Source organism: Rattus norvegicus, chromosome 8 (genome assembly GCF_021556685.1).
Source record: "Rattus norvegicus strain SHRSP/BbbUtx chromosome 8, alternate assembly SHRSP_T2T, whole genome shotgun sequence".
In the NCBI taxonomy this organism is placed as follows: Eukaryota; Metazoa; Chordata; class Mammalia; order Rodentia; family Muridae; genus Rattus; species Rattus norvegicus.
The window spans coordinates 117109704-117131474 of record NC_141541.1 but is presented as its reverse complement, the minus strand read 5'-3'; the positions used below and the strand labels follow the sequence as shown (position 1 = coordinate 117131474).

Genomic DNA, 21771 nt, shown 5'->3' with positions numbered 1-21771 from the left:
TGCATACAGCAAGTGCCGACCACAGCCACCCCTGACTCGGGACTGTTTATGTCCTTTTAGGACTTGTCATCTGTAAACTCAGACAGCACGTGACATGCTCAGGACAGGAAGGACAATGAAGGCTGACTTACAAGCCAGGTCAGTGGTGGCAGCCTGCCGGACAGACAGTCACGTCTCTCAGCCCCACCCATCTTCCTTTGAACATCAAGAGAGCCAGAGAAATCCAGGTCAGCCGAAACAGCCTCCTTCCCTACTAGAGGCCCAGCCTATGGCCTCCAGAAATAGACACTGGATCCCTGACAGCCTCCAAGGTACAGCCTACCCCTGCTGAAGTGCCCTGAATCATGAGAGAAAATATCACACAATGGAAAAATTAGAAACAATATTTATTGTTTCCTGTTAAAACTGAGTGCTCTCATGGGGGAAGAATGTGCAAAAAGAGCCTTCCTACATTGTGGCTTTCACACTTATCCCAGGAGGCTGGGGCTGTCTTCACTGTGTAGGAGGGAAAATTCTCCACCTTCTCCAGGGGGTTTAGACAATTGTCATTTTATTATTAGTATTTCTTGTGTAAAAATATCAAAAACCAGTGGATAACAGGTGGGCTAACCTTAGGTATTGTCTGCCTAGTCCTTTGGGCAGACAGATGTGTGCTTCACATCCACATCCCTGTGTATGGCCAGGAGTAGATGGTACTGTGGACATCTCTTGGGTTTTCATGGCTAGCAATTAAAGATTCCAGCTCCTGGGTTAGCTGGTTGAGAATAGGCAAGGGGCATCCAGAGAGTCAGCCATCAACTCTTTGGTAAGGAGTATTTGAGTATAGTAAGTAGGGCCTTCAGTCAACCAGTAGGTGGCAATTTGGTCAAAGGTAGCGAGTCTATAAACTATTTATTCCATCTCCAATTCTCTGGAAACCTTCTATATTCAAGTTTCAAAATGGCACCAAGTTACATAAGGTAGAGGATGTCATTAAGGCAACAGTTTCACCATCACAGTCATGCCTGGGGCTCTGATCACACCACTTCCCTCCCCTCACCCTCAGGGCTTCCCAGTCCTGCCCCTGCTTCTCGGCAACAGTCTTCCAGCATCCAAAGGTCTTCAACAGTCTTCAGCCTCACAAGTTGGGGGCAATCCAATTGAGGATCTTCATGGCAATTTCAAAGCCAAGGAAACAGGCCTAAGATGAGGTTGGGTGGAAAAGAAAAACCAGAAAGAGAGGGTGACTACTTGTAGATACCATCTGAGGATCACGCTGGGTTAGCCCCTTCCTTAATCCCATTCCCACCCAGATTAAGGGAGCAACTTAAGCTGGCTGTGGCAATAAACACCTGTGCACCCAACACTCTGGAAGCTAAATCAGGGAGATCTACAGTTTGAAACCAACGTGACCCTCTTGAACTACACAGTAGAGCCCTGTTAAAAGAAGAAAGAAGTGGGGGGAGTGGAAAAGGGGAGTTACAGTCACTGACTCCCAAGAGTCGTGTGTGTGTGTGTGTGTGTGTGTGTGTGTGTGTGTGTGTGTGTGTGTGAGAGAGAGAGAGAGAGAGAGAGAGAGAGAAAGAGAGAGAGAGAGAGAGAGAGAGAATATCTATGTCCTGCAACCCCCACTTCTGAAAAGCAGGTAAATATTCAAGTCCCTGACCTTAAGGAGCTCTGCAGGCAGCTGCAGGAAAGCAAGCAGATGTGGAAGCTCTGGCTGAGCCTCCATGCTGAGTTGCAGTGCAATCCCAAGAGCGAGCCAAAGTCAGATCCTCCCACCCATCCAGCAGGAAGGAATCACAGTCCCATCAAATACTCACAGCATTGGCTGGGAAGGCTCGGATCATGACTGCATTGAACCCTTTGTACAAGGAGGTGACTCCTTCTTCTCGGATCAGCTCTCTCAACACATCTCTGAAACCATTAGGATATTTTCCAGGAGGTGCTGCAGGGCAGAACCCAATTTTTTAAAGCTCTAAGAAGCTTTGTGACCTGACCATGGTAACACACATGACAACAATCTAATAATTACATCTGTTGGGTCAGAAATAGCACCAGGACAAGGATACTTTGAAGGCTACAACTTAGCAGCACTCCGCAGCTTAGCTCACACTGGGGCAAAGACGGGAATGTCTAGATTATTAGTGCCAAAGGACTTAAAAATTGAATTAAACAGCCTCTGGCCATGTTGAAGAGGAACAGTAAGGCTTTTTTATTTTCTGTCTAGGCTGACATGAAAGTAAATCTAGAGTATGAATGTGAAGGAGAAGGTTGTTCAGGCAGACATTGGAAAGGAGAAGGTCTATCCTCAGAATCTTAAGACCTCGGCACGGGGTTGGGGATTTAGCTCAGTGGTAGAGCGCTTGCCTAGCAAGCGCAAGGCCCTGGGTTTGGTCCCCAGCTCCGAAAAAAAGAAAAAAAAAAAAAGAAGAAGAAGAAAAAAAAAGACCTCGGCACTCCAGGGCACATGCTTGCTTATGAGGAGCACTTGGGAGGGAGAGGCAGGGAGCAAGAAGATGCCCCAACATATAACAAAGACACGTGCTCCACTGTGTTCATAGCAGCCTTATTTATAAGAGCCAGAAGCTGGAAAGAACCCAGATGCCCTTCAACAGAGGAATGGATACAGAAAATGTGGTACGTCTACACAATGGAATATTACTTAGCTATCAAAAACTAATGGCTTTATGAAATTCATAGACAAATGGATGGAACTCGAAAATGTCATCCTGAGTGAGGTAACCAAATCACAGAAACACACACATGGTATGCACTCATTGATAAGTGGATATTAGCCCAAATGCTTGAATTGCCCTAGATGCACAGAACACATGAAACTCAAGATGGATGACCAAAATGTGAGTGCTTCACTCCTTCTTTAAAAGGGGAACAAGAATACCCTTGGGAAGGGATAGGGGGCCAAAGTTTAGAACAGAGGCAGAAGGAACACCCATTCAGAGCCTGCCCCACATGTGGCCCATACATATAGAGCCACCAAACTAGATAAGATGGATGAAGCAAAGAAGTGCAGGCCGACAGGAACCGGATGTAGATCTCTCCTGAGAGACACAGCCAGAATACAGCAAATACATAGGCAAATGCCATCATTAAACCACTGAACTGAGAATGGGACCCCCGTTGAAGGAATCAGAGAAAGGACTGGAAGAGCTTGAAGGGGCTTGAGACCCCATATGAACAACAATGCCAACCAACCAGAGCTTCCAGGGACTAAGCCACTACCCAGACTATACATGGACTGACCCTGGGCTCCAACCGCATAGGTAGCAATGAATAGCCTAGTAAGAGCATCAGTGGAAGGGGAAGCCCTTGGTCCTGCCAAGACTGAACCCCCAGTGAACGTGATTGTTGGGGGGAGGGCAGTAATGGGGGGAGGGGAACACTTATATAAAGGGGAGGGGGATGGGTTAGGGGGATGTTGGCCCAGAAACCGGGAAGGGGAATAACAATTGAAATGTAAATAAGAAATACTCAAGTTAATAAAGATGAAAAAAAAAAAAAAGAATTCAAGATCATTCTTGGTTATATAGCAAGTTAGAGGCCAGCCTGCCCTAGATGACCCCTTTCCAAACAGCAAGAGCAAAACCTCTGTACTCCAGGGTAGTCAATGCTAGACATGTTCCACCCACATCCACACCACTCACCGGTCTGGAATCGAGACTTGAGCACGTCTGGGGGGATTGCCACAACCCAATTGAAGATCCCTGCAAAGCCGCCAGCCACCAGGACCCGAGGCACACTGAGGTCATGGACACTGCAGAACATCACAACCCAGTCAGACAACAGCCTGGCAGCAGTATTTAGACCAGTTCCTCCATCATACTCAGGGAGGAAATTACTGGGGAAGAGGCTCAAGCTCTGGGGCCTGGCAGCTGCCACTCTGCTGGAGGAGGTTCCGTGTGGCATTCAGAATCCTCCTGGATGGAGTAAGGTACAGGGTAGGTGGTGTTAGCCGTACCCCAGCAGCTACTGAAGGAACCAATCAGGGGGCAAAGAACAAGTATGTCTGCTTCAGACCTACTACCAGAGAGGACAACCTACCCAGCAGTGGGAAACGGCTTCCACATTCTAATGTTCTTCTCACCTCTTTCCCTGTGGAGTGAAGAGATTTTTAAGCCATTCGTATGTCATGAAATACATCCCACTGGCAGGAACATCTGTTGGTGGCAAGAAAAACGAATTATAAATTCATAAACTCTCCACGGACAGGCACTAGACTATTCAAAGATTCCTAAGGTATTTTTTTTAATACTTTTTTTCAGGTTATAATTACATCATTTCCCCCTCTCTTTCTTCCCTTCAAGTGCTCCATGAACTACCACCTTGCTCTCTTTCAAATTCATGGCCTTCTTTTCCTTGTCTTACATATACAAAGATGTAATTTATATTTACATATAAATAATAAATATAACATAAAATAAATAGAGTGTAAACAAATATAAGAATAAGTACATAATACATACTATATAAATATATATATTAACATGAATTTAGATTAAATTTACAAATCTATATTAAGCATAATACAAATATATTTATATTAAATATATATTTATATCACTCTATATTAAAGTATATTCAATATATTTTACTATATATAGACATATATAGTATAAACACATAAATAGAGCCTGCTTGGTGTGAATGATGTTATCGTCTGTATACATCTTCAGTGCGCCAAGTGTGCTCTTCCTAGAAAGATCCTGAGAAGTTCTAGCAGCTATATCCTTTCTGGTTTAAATTTTTTTAGCTTTTTTTTAAAACATATTTGAATATTTTACCTGCATGTGTCCGTGCACCATACATGTGCAATGCCCATACAGGCCAGGAGAAGGCATCAGATCCTCCAGAACTGGAGTCACAGAGGTTGATGAGCTGAGACATGGGTGCTGGGAACTAAACCTGAGTAGTCTAGAAAGGTAGCCAGGCTCTACACCACTGAGCCATCTCTCCAGTCCCACATCCTTTTTAATTTGTTGGTTTGGTTGGTTGGTTGGTTTTGGTTTTTTGAGACAGGGTTTTTCTGTGTAGCCTTCAAACTCACTTTATAAAACAGGATGGCCTCGGGGGTTGGGGATTTAGCTCAGCGGTAGAGCGCTTGCCTAGCGAGCGCAAGGCCCTGGGTTCGGTCCCCAGCTCCGGAAAAAAAAGAAAAAAAAAACAAAAAAACAAACAAACAAACAAACAAAAACCAGGATGGCCTCAATCTCAGAGCTCCACCTGCCTCGACCTTCTCCTCTACCTACCAAGTGCTGGGATTAAAGGGGCTGCACCACCACCCAGTTACATCCTATTTTTAATAATCAGTCCCAGCTATCAGATACTGCTGAGAGCCAAGCACTGGGTGAATGTAAAATTGATTAATTCATCTTTCAGGTCTCCTGCAGGTGGTCACCACTAATACCCATTCATGGCCACAGCTAATTGTCTGTGCCATCTCAGGATGAGGCTGTCTCTGCCTGTCAAACCAAGAGGAGGTCTGGGAGTGTAGCGCAATGGTAGAGCACTGCCTTGCACGCACAGGCCATGAAGAGTTTCCCACTATTCCTAAGTCTTTCCCTTCTCATCCCTTCAGCCATGATTTCTACCTAGAAGCCTCTACCTTCCCAGGTCATGTCTCCCCCTCCGAAGACATTCAAGAAAGATGAACTTTCTCTCCATCCTTCTCTGTGTCCACACTAGGTGGGACTGCCTATAACCAGGAAATACACTACAAGTTTGTAGGGCATACACCATGATCTAGACATTCAGGAAAGCTTCTCACTGGCAGGCTCACAGCTGACTCCCCAGGTGACCTAAAGTACAGAGCTTCGGAGTTTACCTCGCATGAGAGTGAGCACAGTCCCTTTGTAGAAGCCACGGATCCCAAACTCCTGATACAGCTTCTTTGCACAGTCCAAGGTACCACTGTATTTGTTTTTCCCTGAAGAAGCCTGAATCTGGGAGGGATGGAAGGTCACCAGGTCAAAAACAGCAGTGTTGGAACTGACAGACCCCGTGGGCTTGGCGCTCCCCAGCTAGTTAGCCTCACTTAGTCACAGAGCCTCAGGCTAATGAGAAAGTCTGTCTCAAAAGAAAAGGTGGGTGGGCCCTTAGGGACAGTGAGGCTGGCCCCTGGCCTCCACATGTACACGCACATACCTGCTCAAACACACACGCGTGCACACGCACACATGCACAGACACACACACACACACACTCACCAGCAAGATGCCAGAGATGTTAGACCTGTTTGACAAAGATTTCTTAAAATAGCCATGATAAAAATCCTTTAATGAAAAATTATGAATATGCTTAAAACATGAAAATAGCCACAGTGAAGAAATGGGTAGTTTCGGCAGAGAAATTAGAATACACAGAGGAGAACCAAACAAAATTTCAAACTGGAAAAGTAAACTTGATAAAAGGCTCAATGGCCACCTTATTCAACAGCAGCAAAGAGGAAAGGACCCAGGAACTACAACAATGGGAATCAGTCGGTAAACACACGACCAGGAGTGGGAGACCAACAATGTACTCCTGCACTTGGGAGGTCAGAGGCAAGAAGGCAAGGAGTCCGGCGGGGGTCATCTCAAGCTACTTAGTAAGTATGAGGCTAGCCAGGGTTTATATTTCTGCTGCATGGGTGGTACATGCCTATAATCAGAGAGAGAGAGAGAGAGAGAGAGACAGAGAGACAGAGAGACAGAGAGACAGAGAGAGAGAGAGACAAGAATTACTAAAGCTTCAAGGCCAGCTTGGTGCTCACTTGTGGTGAGTTTCATGCCAACCTGGGATATATAATAATAATATATTTTATCTTTATTTTGTTTTGTTTTAAAGACTGTCCTTCAAAACAACCAAAATCATGGCACACACCTTTAATGCTAGTACTCTGGAGACAAAAGCAAGCAGAACTCTCTGAGTTAGAGGCTAGCCTGGTCTATACAGTGTGTTCCAGGCCAGCCAGGGCTATAAAGGACAGCGAGATGACTCCGCAGATAAGGGCACGTGTTGTGTAAGCCTGGAGACCTAGGCTTGACCCCAGAACTGACCCACAACGTTGTCCTGAAGTCCTCGATGCACTGTGGCCTATGTGCCCCATCCCATAATACTTTTTAAAATGATCTTTAAAAATAACATTTTTTTTCCAAACCAGGCATGATGGTTGCCTGCCTGTAATGCCAGCCTCTGAGAAGAAGAGACGGGAGGACTAGGAGTCAAGGCTACTATTCTCTACAGAGTAAGCATATGGACACGTAGCTTGTAAGTACATGTCTCTCGGGCTACGTAAGACTGTCTCAAAAACAAACAAAAATCCAATAAAGCCCAAACAAAATGAAAACTAAGGCAGTAAAGTTGGTGAATAAAATGTCACATGATGCCTCCATCCAAACTCATCTGCCCCTGTCAGCAGTGCTTCAGAAACTGAAGGCAACTGGTATCCCTCTTTAGCATGGACCTTGCACATGCTACACAGATAACCTACTCCTGAGCTATATCCGCTCTCATCGAAGGTAGAAGGGAGGCTGCTCCTGCCCAAGATGTTGTACGTCTCCATTTACTGCCCAATATGCAGTAAATGCCACTCTATAATTTTGTTCTTGTGTTTGGGTTTTATGTTTTGGTTTGTTTGTTTTAGGACAGGGTCTCTTTATGTAGCTCTGGCTGTCCTGGAATTCAAGCCCCCGCCTTAGCCTCCCGAGTGCTGGGACTGTTGCTGTGTGGCCCCTCCTGCCTCATCATCAGCATTTGCCTACTGGGAAGGCACCACAACAGCTGGTATCTAGTTCTTGATTCTTCCATGTTTCTGAAAACATGTTTCACACAACTGGCCTAAAGACTTCATAGAACATAAATATAAATCCAGGCAAGGCAGAACATGACCATGACCTCAGCACTTGCCCGTAAGCCAACCATGGGGAGACTGAGGCAGGAGGATCATGAGTTTGAGGCTAACCTGTGACATATAACAAAACTGTGACTCAAAACAACAAACCCCACAAAACTACTAATCTTCGTGAGAGATGTGTGTGTCTTTCCTGCTCACAACCTCCAACCTTACCTGCAGTAAGCATTTGATCCGTTCTCCAGGGGTCATGATTCCTGTGGTGAACACACCAGATAACATCCCAGCTGTAAACAGCTGCGGGTAGCTGCATTGAGAACAAGACCAGAAGCAACCATCTGTAGTTACCACCGAGGACTGAGTCAGTCCCAGCAGAGGGTAGGTTTTTTTTTTTTGTTTTTTCTTTTTTTTTTCCAGAGCTGAGGACGGAACCTAGGGCCTTGCGCTTTCTAGGCAAGCGCTCTACCACTGAGCTAAATCCCCAACCCCCGAGGGTAGGTTTTGTTAGGAAAAGTTAATATGTAGTCGGGGGAGAAGCACGGCCACGAGTAAATCAGAATTTACAGACTCTAGGGGTTGGGGATTTAGCTCAGTGGTAGAGCGCTTGCCTAGCAAGCGCAAGGCCCTGGGTTCGGTCCCCAGCTCCGAAAAAAAAAGAAAAAAAAAAAAAAAAAAAGAATTTACAGATTCTGATGTCAAATTTTCCAGAGCAAGAGTCTCAATGTCAAGTACAGGAGACCTGTGAGATGCACACAGTAGGTGTACACTTGAAGTCTCCTCATTCTTGAGGAAAGATTTATAGTGAGAGACAGTTTTCACCCAGGAGCCTGCTACCTTCAGTAACTGTGGACGTCCGGGCTCCTTCCCATTAGGAGTGGCAACAGTTTTGACAGCCCAGTTCTTTCCTGTATTCACCCCACACAAGGCTCACTCATCTACTTCAGACAACAAACAAGCACATAGGCTGACAGTCAAACAATCAAGTCTTTGGATTTTGTTTCCTTTTTTTATTTTTTTAAGATTTATTTATTTTATGTGAGTACACCATTACTGTCCTCAGACACACCAGAAGAGGGCATCAGATCTCATCACAGATGGTTGTGAGCCACCATGTGGTTGCTGGGAATTGAGCTCAGGACCTCTGGAAGAGCAGTCAGTGCTCTTAACCACTGAGCCATCTCTCTGGCCCTTGTTTTGTCTTTAGACAGGAATATTATACAGCCCATGCTGCTGCTGCCTGATCTCACTGAAGATGATTCTGAATTCCTTTTTTTTTTTTTGTTCTTTTTTTTTTTTTTTCGGAGCTGGGGACCGAACCCAGGGCCTTGCGCTTCCTAGGCAAGCGCTCTACCACTGAGCTAAATCCCCAACGATTCTGAATTCCTGATCTTCCTCCCTCCACTTGCCAAGCATTAGGACTGCCGCCATGCCCCGCCCAGGGTATGTTTAATGTGATGTGAATTGTCTTCAAAGAGCTTGCACCAGTTTGTATCAATATACAGATCTTTGGGACTGTGTGGTGCTCTAGCTCCTTGGGAAGCTGAGACAAGAAGATCTTGTAGGTTCAAGGCTTGTCTAAGCTACAGAATAAATTGAAGGCTAGCCCCACAACACAGTGAGAGGTTGTCTCAGGAATGGAGTAAAAGCAGGGTGAGGTGGCACACGCCTTTGGTCCCAGTCTGTCCAAGGCAGGCAAATCTCTATGAGTTCAAGGCCAGCCTGGTTTACAAGAGTTCCAGGACAGCCAAGGCTACACAGAGAAACCCCGTCTTGAAAAGCCAACAAACAAACAAACCAAAAAACCAAAAAACAACCCCCCCCAAAAAAAATAGATAAACAAACACATAATAAAAGAGGACTAGGGTTGGTGCACGCTTTAATTCCAGCACACAGGAAGCAGAGATTGGCGCAACTCTGAGTCTGGGGCTATCCTGGTTTACATAGCCAGGTCCAGGCCAGTCAAGCCTGTATGGTGAGACTCTGTCTCAAAAAAGTAAAACAAGGGGTTGGGGATTTAGCTCAGTGGTAGAGTGCTTGCCTAGGAAGCGCAAGGCCCTGGGTTTGGTCCCCAGCTCCGAAAAAAAGAACCAAAAAAAAAAAAAAAAAAAGTAAAACAAATAAAAGGTGGGATATGCAACTCAGTGCACAGGACTGGCATGTGTGAGGTCCCAGTTTCAAGCCTCAGAACTGTCACTTGTTTAAAGTGTGCGCCTATTTAAAAGAGCTGTAACCACTTTTTAATTGACAGTTTTCTGCAAAAACAAACACCCACTCTCTGCCTGTAGGCCTGGCCCAGATGGCATAGGAGACTCGCTTGCGTTTGCATATATATCCAGCGTCACGGTCCCCATTTACATTGCTGTCCCCAAAAGGAGTCATCTCAGTAACTAAATTGCCCCCCCGCCCCATAACACCATCAACCTCCATTCTTCCCAGGATACCCAACCTTAGGGACTGTTCCCTAAATAGTGCCATGCAGACACTCTGAGTACCTGGCCTACTTGGCTACTCCCACGCCCATTTCAAGGAGGTGTTTGTGAGGGCTGGGTCTCCTGTGTTTCCATACCAGAGCTCCTGTAAACCTCTTTTCCATGCTAAATGGCACTGTGGGGAGGTAACTGTAGCAAGGCAGACAGGATGATGGGACAGGATGGGCCCTGAGGTGTCCCACTCTGCTCCTAAAGAAAGGCTGTTTCTCTTGTGCTGATGTTACTATGTGGGAATACAGCCCCTAAGTGTGGTACAACTGTGAGCTGTCACATTGCAGGAGCAGGTGTTCAGAGACGATATGTATCCCTAGGTCCTTGGTCTGCCAACAATCCAACCACTTAAACCAAAGCGAAAACCAAAACCAAACGGCTCCCACCTGGAGGCCTTGAATGTATCTAGACACACTCAGAATACCATGACTCCAGAAACGGAACTTCCCGTTACAAACACCTTTATCTGTAGCTTAGACTCTCTTGGAGCCTGTGATGATGAGCTGGTGTGGTGAGAGTACAAGCATGTGATACCTAATTTCCTCCCTTGAGCTCTGAGATGCCAGCCTTGCGAGCCCTGGTGACTCTTGTGCCTTTTCAGGAGCTGTTAACCTATATGGCTCAAGACTGAGGACACCTTGTCAAATCAAGAGTTTCACTCAACATTCTCCTGTGTCCTGAGAAGTTTACACATTAACTATTTTTTTAAAATGTTGAGATATAATTCTGACTCAGTTGTCTCTTTATACGCAAACTAACTCTAAAAATTTACTGAAAGAATATACAAGGGGTCTGATATGCTCAGTAGTTAAGAACATTGGGGCTGCTCTTCCAAAGGACTCAGGTTCAATTCCAAGGAGCTACCAGGCAGCTCTTCAGTCTGAACCGTCAATACTAGGAGATCTGACACCCTCTTCTGGCCTTCTTGGGTACTGCACCCACGTGGTGCACAGCTAGGCAGGCAAAATACCATACACATAAAATAACAAAATAATTTTTTTAAAAAAATGTAAAGAAGATACAACAAAGGCTGGGGATATATCTCATTTGGGAGACTGTATGTTCAAGATCCTGGGCTCAAACCCCCTGCCCGGCATAACACCAGGGGTGGTGGCACACAATTGTCATCCTAGGGCATAATAGGTAGAGGCAAGAGAATCAGAAGCTCAAGGTCATCTTTGGTTACAAGGGAGCCCTTCTTAAAGTTTATGTACATGAGTGTTTCGGCAGCCAGTAAGTACATACACCAGAATGTGCCTGGTGCCTGAGAAAGTCAGACGACGTCTGATCTGCTGGAACTGGAGTTACAGACGGTTGTGAGCCACCATGTAGGTTGCAACAAGTGCCTTTACCCACTGAGCCGTCTCTCCAGCCCCTGGAACCTTCTCTTAACCCGTTAACATCAAACAAATGCACTTTTATCCTTGATGTGGCAGTAAGAACCCTTGAAGAATTTGTCCCCAATGTGTGCAGTGGGCAGTATACAGAGGGGATTTACAACACATAAGAAATAAATGACAACCTGGAAAAGGGGGGGGGGGCTCTTTTCTTCTTTTACCCTTTCATTTCACAGAACACAGGAAACTCAGCTACTCCCTTGAGGGGCCCAGGGACAGCCTCAGGGTCAAGATTTTTCCCTTCCCACATATCACAGCACCAAGAAGAGCAGCCCGAGAATACTTACGTAAGTTCATCCTCTGGAGATTTCTGCTGTAGTCTCTTCCCCAAACCAAACCCAAAGAAGCACACGGCAAACATAGGGGTGACTCCAATGATGGGTGCAGCCATGCCCCGATACAGCCCTGTGATGCCCTGCAAGGGACCACAGAGACAGAGTCTGACTTGAGTATCACTGCTGTCTCAGTGGGACAAACCAATCTCAGCTGGGGATCAAACCAAGGGCCAAACAAAAGCTCACCTCTGAGCAGAACCCCAGCTGCACCCCGGCCTCTGAGCTGTACCACTAACAAAGGGGAGCCTTACAGGCTCTAACCTCTAGCTTCCTTCTCTACCTTTCTAAGCATAGAGAGATTTATTCTCCCTGCCCCATTTATTTGTGTGTGTGTGTGTGTGTGTGTGTGTGTGTGTGTGTGTGTGTGCATGTTTAGGTACACACCTGTGTGCCAGTGCACATATGTGCACGCATAGGTCAGAAATCAACCTTAAGTACCTGTCCTCAGGCATATTTCTTTCTTTTTCTTCTCTGAGATAGGGTCTCTCCGGAGCTTGCTATGTAGAGCATGCTGGACTGGAATCTACCTGCCTTTGCCTCCTGAGTGCTGGGATTACAGATGTGCATGGGATACAATGTAAATTTAAGATCAGCCTAGGATACAATGTAAATTTAAGACCAGCCTGGGCCATTTAGTGAAATCTTGTCTTAAAATGCCTTTTGTGGGGTTGGGGATTTAGCTCAGTGGTAGCAAGGGCAAGGCCCTGGGTTTGGTCCTCAGTTCCGGAAAAAAAAAAAAAGCCTTTTTTGTTGTTGTTGGTTTTTTTTTTTTTTTTTTTGGAGACAGGGTCTCACTCTGTATCCCTGGCTGGTCTGGAACTTCTTTTTTTTTTTTTTTTTTTTTTTTTGGTTCTTTTTTTCAGAGCTGGGGACCGAACCCAGGGCCTTGCGCTTCCTAGGTAAGCGCTCTACCACTGAACTAAATCCCCAGCCCCCTGGAACTTCTTATGTAGACCAGGATGGCTTTGAATTCAAAGAGATTCTGCCTCTGCAGAGATTAAAGTCCCTTACTACTACACCTGGCCAGCAAAAAATAATTTTAAAGGACTTAGGAGTAGAGTAGGTCAGGCCTGGAACTAGGTAGCATCGGTTAAGAGTTTTTTCTGGAGGTTGGGGATTTAGCTCAGTGGTAGAGCACTTGCCTAGCAAGCACAAGGCCCTGGGTTCGATCCTCAGCTCCGGGGGAAAAAAAAGAGTTTTTTCTGATCTCTGTTGGCACGAGGCAAACATGTGCATACAGGTACATGCAGGTAAAATACTCCTGCACATAAACACATCTTAAAAAGGAAAGGCAAGAGCTGGGCATAGAAGCACAGGCCTGTGTTAGCGGCTCTCAGGAGCAGAGGCAAGAAGACTCAAAGTTTGAGGTCATCTGGCCTTCAAAATAAGATTAGATCCCTCAAAAAGGGGAATGGGGCAAGACATACAGTCGTGATCACAAAAATAAACTGAGGGATTGAAGTGTAGCTCAGAGTACTCAGCATGTACAAGACCTGGATCAACCCCTCGTCCCTGCAAATGAAATAGAGGTGAAATGGATTAAGTCACAAAATGTGATTAAAAATTACATGGCTGGGGTTGGGGATTTAGCTCAGTGGTAGAGCGCTTGGCCCTGGGTTCGGTCCTCAGCTCCGAAAAAAAAAAAAAAAATTACATGGCTACGCAGGGCAAGGAAGCAAGAAGAGGAACTGTAAGAGTTAAACAATCAGAGAGATGGCTCAGCGGTTAAGAACACCCGACTGCTCTTCCAGAGGTCATGAGTTCAATTCCCAGCAACCACATGGTGGCTCACAACCATCTGTAAAGAGATCCGATGCCCTCTTCTGGTGTATCTGAAGATAGCTACAGTGTACTTATATATAATAAATAAATAAATCTTAAAAAAAAAATAATAAGAGTTAAACAATCTACCACAACGAGGCACCTGGAGCAGCTGAGATGTGTGTTCAGATGCATAAACATGTAAAGGACAGTTGCAAATGCGCCACTCAGGCAGCAGCAGGGCAAACAACTGAAGGAGGTGAGAGCCCTCCTCTCTGCAGCAGGAAGGGAATGTTTGCGGGCTATTTGCCAGTATAACTTTAATAAGAAAAATAATTTTTAAAACAAATAGCAAAAATATGGGGTAAGACTGCTCCTGACACAGGGCAGCTGCACAGTGGGAAGGCACCCCAGCTCCAGGTTGAAGAACTGTTCTCAATGCAGACCCTCCAACACCCGAATCTTTCAGGAGCCAAAGGCCCACACATGTACCTTTTAGTGCTCCTCCTGGGAGTCTCGGGTGGTGATGCATCCCTTTAATCCGAGCACTCAGGAGGTAGAGGCTGGTAGATTTCTGAGTTTGAGGACAGTGAGGTCTATAGAATGAGATCCAGGACAGGCAGAGCTACACAGAGAAACCCTGACTGGAAAGGCCAAAAAAAAACTGAGGTGGGGGGTGGGGATAAAAAAGATTCTTCCTGGATCCCACAGAAGCCTGGCAGTGCCGTAGGCTGCGGGCACTCACCACGGGCAAAGTGCAGAGGCAATGAACAGGGACAGGACAGAGATCTGGTTGAGAGGGGCAGAGCACAGTGTGGCAAGGTCCCATCAGAGCCTCTCCCGCAGTTCTACACTGGGATGGGGAGGATGCCCAGTTCCTCAGGGGCCACGTGTGACCCTGACAACTCATCTAGTCTTCCTTCAGTGACCTGCCAGCTTCAGGAAGTACAACTCCTGGCAGCTCCAGAAAGCAGAGCTAAGTGTGGAAAATCAGGGAGGTGTGCGAATGCAGACTAAGGAAGCCTGCTGAATTCTGCAGACTTAGGGCTACATTGTTTTCTTCCTGGTCTTTGTTTTCCCAGTATATTTCCTAAACTGGTTCCAACTCAGCTGTGGTGATCCTCCTGTCTCACCCTCCCAGGAAATCTATAAACATGTAAATACGAATCTATAAGCGTGTTCCTCGGGCCTGACTTAGGCACTGGATTTACATAAGCCCTTCCCCTCACACCCAAGACACAGCTCAAAAATGTGTTGATCAAGAGACTGCAGACTCGGTTCTCTTGCAGAGAACTCTCTGGATAGAACTACAGTTTGGAGCTTACCCCATGAGACCCTGATCAGACTCCATCCTGGCTCCAGATATAAGAAAGAAGAAAGGCAGAGCCACCTTGGGTGAGAGAGAGCTGAGCAGGCTCTGCCTCAAGGCCTTCCTCCTACACTGAGTCCGGCGGGAGCCTGGGAACGTCCACAGCAAGGATGAGCCATCCCCTCCCAGCACCTCCGTACTTCCTGGTGACATTCGACCTCCAGTTTCTGCATGCTCAATAGTGTGGTTGACAGGTAATCATAGGCAGGCTGTATTCTAGCGCAATCGTAATCCCTGACCTTGGGAGAGCCAGGTAGGATTAGTGGGAGCCCAAGTACAGCATGGGTGCAGTATGAGACACCAACTCAAAACACCAAACCAAGCAGAAAGGGACTAGAGAGATGGTTCGGGGTTTAGAGCACGTGCTGCTTTTGCTAAGGAACTGGGTTCAACTCCTGACGCCCACGTGGTGGTTCACAACCATCCATAACTCCATTTCCATAGGATCTGGCTCCATTTTCTGACCTCCACAGGAATCAGGAACACACGTGGACATTCATATGCATAATTTTTAAAAAATAATTCTATTAAAAATTATATAGTTAGATAACTCTAACAAAATTAAATGTCCCTGACTAGGAGTACAGAGACTCTGTTGCTGGCTTTCTTTCTTCTCCAAACCTCACACATTTCCTTTTGGTTGGATTTTTGATCACTTTTTTCAGATTATCTATGTTATGGGTGTTTCTCACACACACACACACACACACACACACACACACACACACACACACACACACACACACGCTAGTGTCCTCAGAGGTTAGAAGAGGGTTAGGATCCCCTGGAACTGGAGTTATGAATGGTTGGGTGCTGGGTACCAAACCTGGGTCCTCTGCATGGATGGTAAGTGCTCTCACCTGCCAGGCCACTTCTCCAGCTTCAGTGTCTTTTTGATACAGGAGCTCTCCACATAGCCCAGTTGACCTGGACCTAAGATCCTCCTATCTGAGCTTTTCAAGTGCTAGGATTACTGGGAAGTGCTACCGTATGGCAAGAAGTGAATTTTCATTCAATTCACAGCTTCAGTTAACGCCTTGCTAGTACCTCCATCTCCCGGAAGAGCGAAGCACTGTACAGGTTCTGTTCATCTGTATGCCCAGTAGCTGGGATTACCAGGCTCCACAGTGAAGGAGGAGGACACGGCTAGGGAGCTTCAGCTGTGGCCAGCAGAATCGCACAGCCTTCTTCCTCGCCAACCCCCGGATGCAGCCCTCTGAGTAAGGGATGCCCAGCACCAGAAGCATACCTCTCTAAAAAGAGTCTTCCGGAAACAGTCGATGGTCCCAGAGTACATAGGTGGCTGTCCAGGCAAACTTGGTGGTTGTGTCTGCAGTCGGACCTGAAACCAGAAACTAAAACGATCACCTTCTAGAATTACTGTCGATGATCCAACTCCTCTCTCCCTCCCTTCCTGCTCCCCCTCCACACATCCAGGGCTGGAGACCGAACCTAGAGCCCTGTATAAGCAAGCACTTTTCCCACCAAGCTGTATCCTCAGCCCTTCACCATCATATAAACCGGGAAATGTGCGCCACGTAGATGTCTTCGGCATTTTCTTCCGATTGATTCAGACTTCACTTTCACCCCATTCGAGCTCATTCAATTTAGTTATTTACTTTTGGGTTTTGAGATGGGGTTTCCCTGTGTAACAGTGCTCATTCTTTTTTTTTTTTTAAGTTTTATTTATTTATTTATTTATTACATATCAGTACACTGTCGCTGTTTTCAGACACACCAGAAAAGGGCATTGGATCCCACTACAGATGGTTGTGAGCCACCATGTGGTTGCTGGGAATTGAACTCAGGAGCTCTGGAAGAGCAGTCAGTGCTCTTAACCACTGAGCCATCTCTCTCTCCAGCACACAGTACTCATTCTTTAAAAAAATATTTTTTTTATTTTGTGTACATGACAGTTTTGTCTGACCGTTCGTATATACACCACATGCATGCAGCACCATAGAGTCTGGCAGAACCTTTGGAGCTGGACTTACAAACGGTTGTAAAATGCTACGTGAGTACTGGGAATTAAACCCATGTCCTCTGCAAGAGCAGTAAGTCGTAAGTGCTCTTAAGCTGAGGCTGCTCTCCAGCATCTCCTTTTTCCCTTTTATTTGTGTATGTGTTTATGTGTTTGTTGTTGGTTTGTTTGTTTGTTTGTTTTTCCGAAACACTGTTTCTGTAGATCAGCCTGGTCTCAGACTCACAGAAATCCCTCTGCCTCTACCTCCCGAGTGCTGGGACTGAAGGCCTACGCCACCTCTGCCTTGTGCGCCCATCTCAGTCTTTAAAAGGATGTTTTAGGGGCTGGAGAGATGGCTCAGCGGTTAAGAGCACTGACTGTTCTTCCAGAGGTCCTGAGTTCAATTCCCAGCAACCACATGGTGGCTCACAACCATCTGTAATGGGATTCAATGTCCTCTTCTGGTGTGTGTGAAGACAGCTACAATGTATCCTATACCAAAAATAAATAAATAATTTCTTAAAAAAAAAAAAAAAGGATGTTTTAGGCCCATTAGGACTTCTGTCTTTCAGGAGGGCTTCCCAGTTCCTCCTTGCCCAGCTCTCCCTCAGACTCAACAGCCCCTCCAGCCACCACTCCCAAGGCTGCAGTGAGGGCAAGGGGGTATAAAAAAAAGTATGTTTTTTTTTGTTTTTTGGTTTTTTTTTTTTTTTTTGGTTCTTTTTTTCGGAGCTGGGGACCGAACCCAGGGCCTTGCGCTTGCTAGGCAAGTGCTCTACCACTGAGCTAAATCCCCAACCCCAAGAATTTCATTCTTTTTTACTGGCAAATATTTCATTGGATATCAAATTTTAAACACATAGGACATGAAGACAGGACAATCAGAAGTTCAAGGTCATCTTTGGCTATCTAATGAGTCCAAGGCAAGATTGGCCTACAAGAAAATCTATTTCAAAAAGATTTATTTACTTGTTTGTTTGTTTGTTTATTTCATGTACATGAATACACTGTAGCTGCCTTCAGACACACCAGAAGAGATGCATCGGATCCCATTACAGGTGGTTGTGAGCCACCATGTGGTTGCTGGGAATTGAACTCAGGACCTCTGGAAGAGTAGCCAGTGCTCTTAACGACTGAGCCATCTCTCCAGCCCTCTTCTCCACTTCTGTATAAATCTTTCTTGTTGTGTGTGTTAGGACCTAACATGTCCCAGTGAGGAAGCTGACCCCTAGGCAGTAGAGTTGACATGCAAACCTTAGGGTTTATGGGATACAACTGTCATACTGTCCAGTGGCTGCCACTATTTCTCATCCCTTGTACACACCTCCATGGTAGGCATAACGTTCCACTAAAGGGGTAGGGAAAGCTCTGTTTGGCTGGGCATGGTGGTCTTTAGTCCTAGCACTCAGGAGGCAGAGGCAGGCAGATCTCTGAGTTTGAGGCCAGCCTGGTTTATAATGAGAGTCCCAAGACAGCCGGGGCTACACACAGAGAAACCCTGTCTAAGGAAAATAAATAAATAAATAAATAAAATAAAATAAAACAAAACAACAACAACAAAAAAAAACCACCCCTTGTTGAGATGGCTCAGTGGCTACATCCTCACCCCAGTGACCTTTTTTTAATTTTTTTTTTTTCTTTTTCCGGAGCTGGGGACTGAACCCAGGGCCTTGCACTTCCTAGGCAAGCGCTCTACCACTGAGCTAAATCCCCAACCCCCCCAGTGACCTTTTTTAAAATGTCCCTTCTGTCCCTTTTTTTTTTGGTTCTTTTTTTTTCGGAGCTGGGGACCGAACCCAGGGCCTTGCGCTTCCTAGGTAAGCGCTCTACCACTGAGCTAAATCCCCAGCCCCTTCCTGTCCCTTTTTTAAATTGTCCTCATCATGACCTCCTTAGCCATCCCAACCAGTGAGAGCCTAGAGCCCTCCTCAGCTGATATTATATCCCAGTCCCCAAATCCAACCTCATGCCTGGCTTGCCTTTACTCTTACCCCAAACGACACGTTGAAAGTTAACCACAAAATGCAGTAACAGTGTTGTCAGGTAAGACCTGATAGCTGGGTCTGTTCATGAATGGATTGATGCCAGCCAAAGACTTAGGACTCGAGTCTGACCTCCTACTCTCTTGCCCTTCTGTCTTCCACCGTAGGGTGACATAGCACAAACAGCCAGGCAGAGGGTAGACCAGTCCATCTTGGCACTCCCAGCCTCCAGAACATAAGAAATCAATCTTCGTTTCTTAAAAACTGCAAGTCTCCAGTGTTCTCAGACCTAAGGCACCTCCCCATGCCACTGGATTATACAGCTCTCCCTAGTCTTCCAGTCAGAAATCAGTCATTTTTTAATATTTTCTTTATTTTTTAATTTTAATTTTTTTTATTTGCTTGTTTTTGTTTTTGGAGGCAGCACTTCTCTGTGTATTACCCTGGCTGTCCTTTGTCAACCAGGCTGGCCTTGAACTCACAGAGATCTGCCTGCCTCTGTCTCCCAAGTACTGGAATTAAGGCATGAACTGCTACACCCAGCAAATATCAGCCTGGCTTTTCAATGCCTGCTCCAACACTACTGTCCATAAAATTTTCCCACACCCCAGTTCTGAAGTGTGGCAATTCTTACTGAACAGGGCATATGGGCCAAGGCTTAGTTTCTTTGAAACTTTGAAAGAACCTTCAAGTACTCGGGAGGCAGAAGGTCAGAAGTTCAAGGTCTTCTGCTACATAATGAGTTTTAGCCCAGCATAGGATACATGAAACTGTCTTGAAAGGAAAAAAAAAAACCCACAAAAACAAAAACAAACCCCAATCTGATGCCCTCCTCTGGTGTGTCTAAAGACAGCTACAGTGTACTTGCATATAATAAATAAATACATCTTTAAAAACAAAAAACCCAAATCACAAAAGTGTCAGCTTTTAGTTGGCGACCACCTAGCTTTCCGAGGTCAAAAGGACAGCAGTCAGCTGTGGGTTTGGTTTACACTACAAGGTTAAGTCTTCTGGGGTCAACATGCCAGTGAACATTTTCAGTCATTTCTAATTCAGTACAGAGGTCACCAGGCCCTTGCTGGGAGTGACATCAAGAACAGGAGGATACAAATAGGAGTAACACTTAGATAAGGAGTCGGGACGTTGTTTTTTAAAAGTCTCAGATGTGCAGGACAAGATTTCTGCCTCTGAGAAACAAGGTTAGAACTAAAGGCCAGACAAGCTTTCCCTTGCTAGACAGAGCTACTTGAACCAGCTACTGCCCTAAAAGCACTTAAGCTGCTGCTGCTGCTAGGATCTGATTTCTCATCGCATAATACTACAGAATCTCCCCAGAATGAGCTGTCTTTGGTGAGCTTCACTTTGAACAGAGGCCATCATCTGTCAAGCCTGCCAGAGGAAGAACCTTGGATACTATCTCTTTCGGAGGAAACTGGATCCGACATCCTATTGAGCCCCAACTGAGGTTACCACCCTTATGAGATTCACAATTTCTCTGGGTCCCATGCCCCAGCAACAAGCCATCCACATGCACAAAAGACTCATGTCTTGGTTGGGGATTTAGCTCAGTGGTAGAGCGCTGTCTTGTTCCCACAGGCTCATCCTGGCTGTGACCTATCATTTTCCTTGAGGTCTATGTCCAGGAAAAAGAAGGAAAAAACTATAAGCTATGAGTTTATATGAGCTCATATGTGACCTAAGTCATTGAATATAGACTGAATGGAAGGCTGAGGAGAGAAAGGTCCAGGAACAAGTTCTAATGAGTTTCCTGTGTGACCTCAATTTCCACACCTGAGCCTGGCTGGTCACTGCTTCCTACGGCGGGTGTGTGTGTGTGTGTGTGTGTGTGTGTGTGACTACGCAGCTTAGCCTGCAGTGAGTGACTGGCTGAAAATGGTCAGGTGCATCTCCAGGCAACGAAAAGTGCCCAAGAGAAAGGCTATGAGGCACACGGGCTTCATGAGACTGTGTCAAAGGACATCTCTGCCACCTTTGTCCTTTGTTGGGGAGGCTGTGACTACAGATAACCTGTTTAAATCTTTATAACAATATTAGGGTTAACTGGGCACAGAGAGCAGCCTTTTCTTTCTCACCAAAGAAGTGCTGTGGGGTCAGAAAAGACTGTCGTACAAAGACCTTGAAATTGGAGCTATCGGGCTCTTAGAGAGCGAGGTATAGCCTCTGCCCAGTTTGTACTGATTCTCGAGGGGGAAAAAATTGTTTTTTGAGGTGCTAGAAAGTTGAATGCAGATCCTTTGGCCCGGTTAGGTGAAGCAGCGCGTACTGTACTAGTAAATTACATACCAACCCTCCGTAAACTTCCCACGGAAGCATCCACCGGCCCGGCTCCACTTCTGTCCAGAGGCAGCACCTCGCAGCGGTCCCTACTTTCCACGTCTCCCCCACCCCCGGGCCTTCCTTCACAAGCTCCCCAATCCACACTTTGCGCACCTTGACCGTGTCCAAGGGGTGCCCCACAAACACCAGGCACATGCCGCCAAAGCCGCCGGCAAGGAGGTTCTTAAGCGGACTGATGGGTTTCGGCTCCTCTGCCATGGTCAGTCTTCTGTCAGTCTACTTGCAGCTCCTGGCAGTCTTGATCTTGCTCCGCTGTCCAAGCGGCTACACCGACCTTTCACCTACATTAAGGTGGGCG

At 46.1% G+C, this 21771-nt stretch overlaps 1 protein-coding gene across 2 annotated transcripts; it reads right to left on the bottom strand.

Moving 5' to 3' along the window:
• Window positions 1-369: 369 nt before the first annotated feature.
• Window positions 370-21771, bottom strand: Slc25a20 (solute carrier family 25 member 20). Of its 2 annotated transcripts, none has more exons than XR_015626331.1 (9): window positions 21567-21761; window positions 16420-16512; window positions 11993-12120; window positions 8045-8135; window positions 5822-5939; window positions 4042-4157; window positions 3645-3917; window positions 1803-1927; window positions 370-1180 (listed from the first exon to the last, which is right to left on the bottom strand). XR_015626331.1 is itself a non-coding variant. In NM_053965.2 (9 exon segments), coding segments are annotated over 9 exon segments (906 nt in total). In that variant the 5' UTR covers window positions 21672-21771; the 3' UTR covers window positions 370-1117.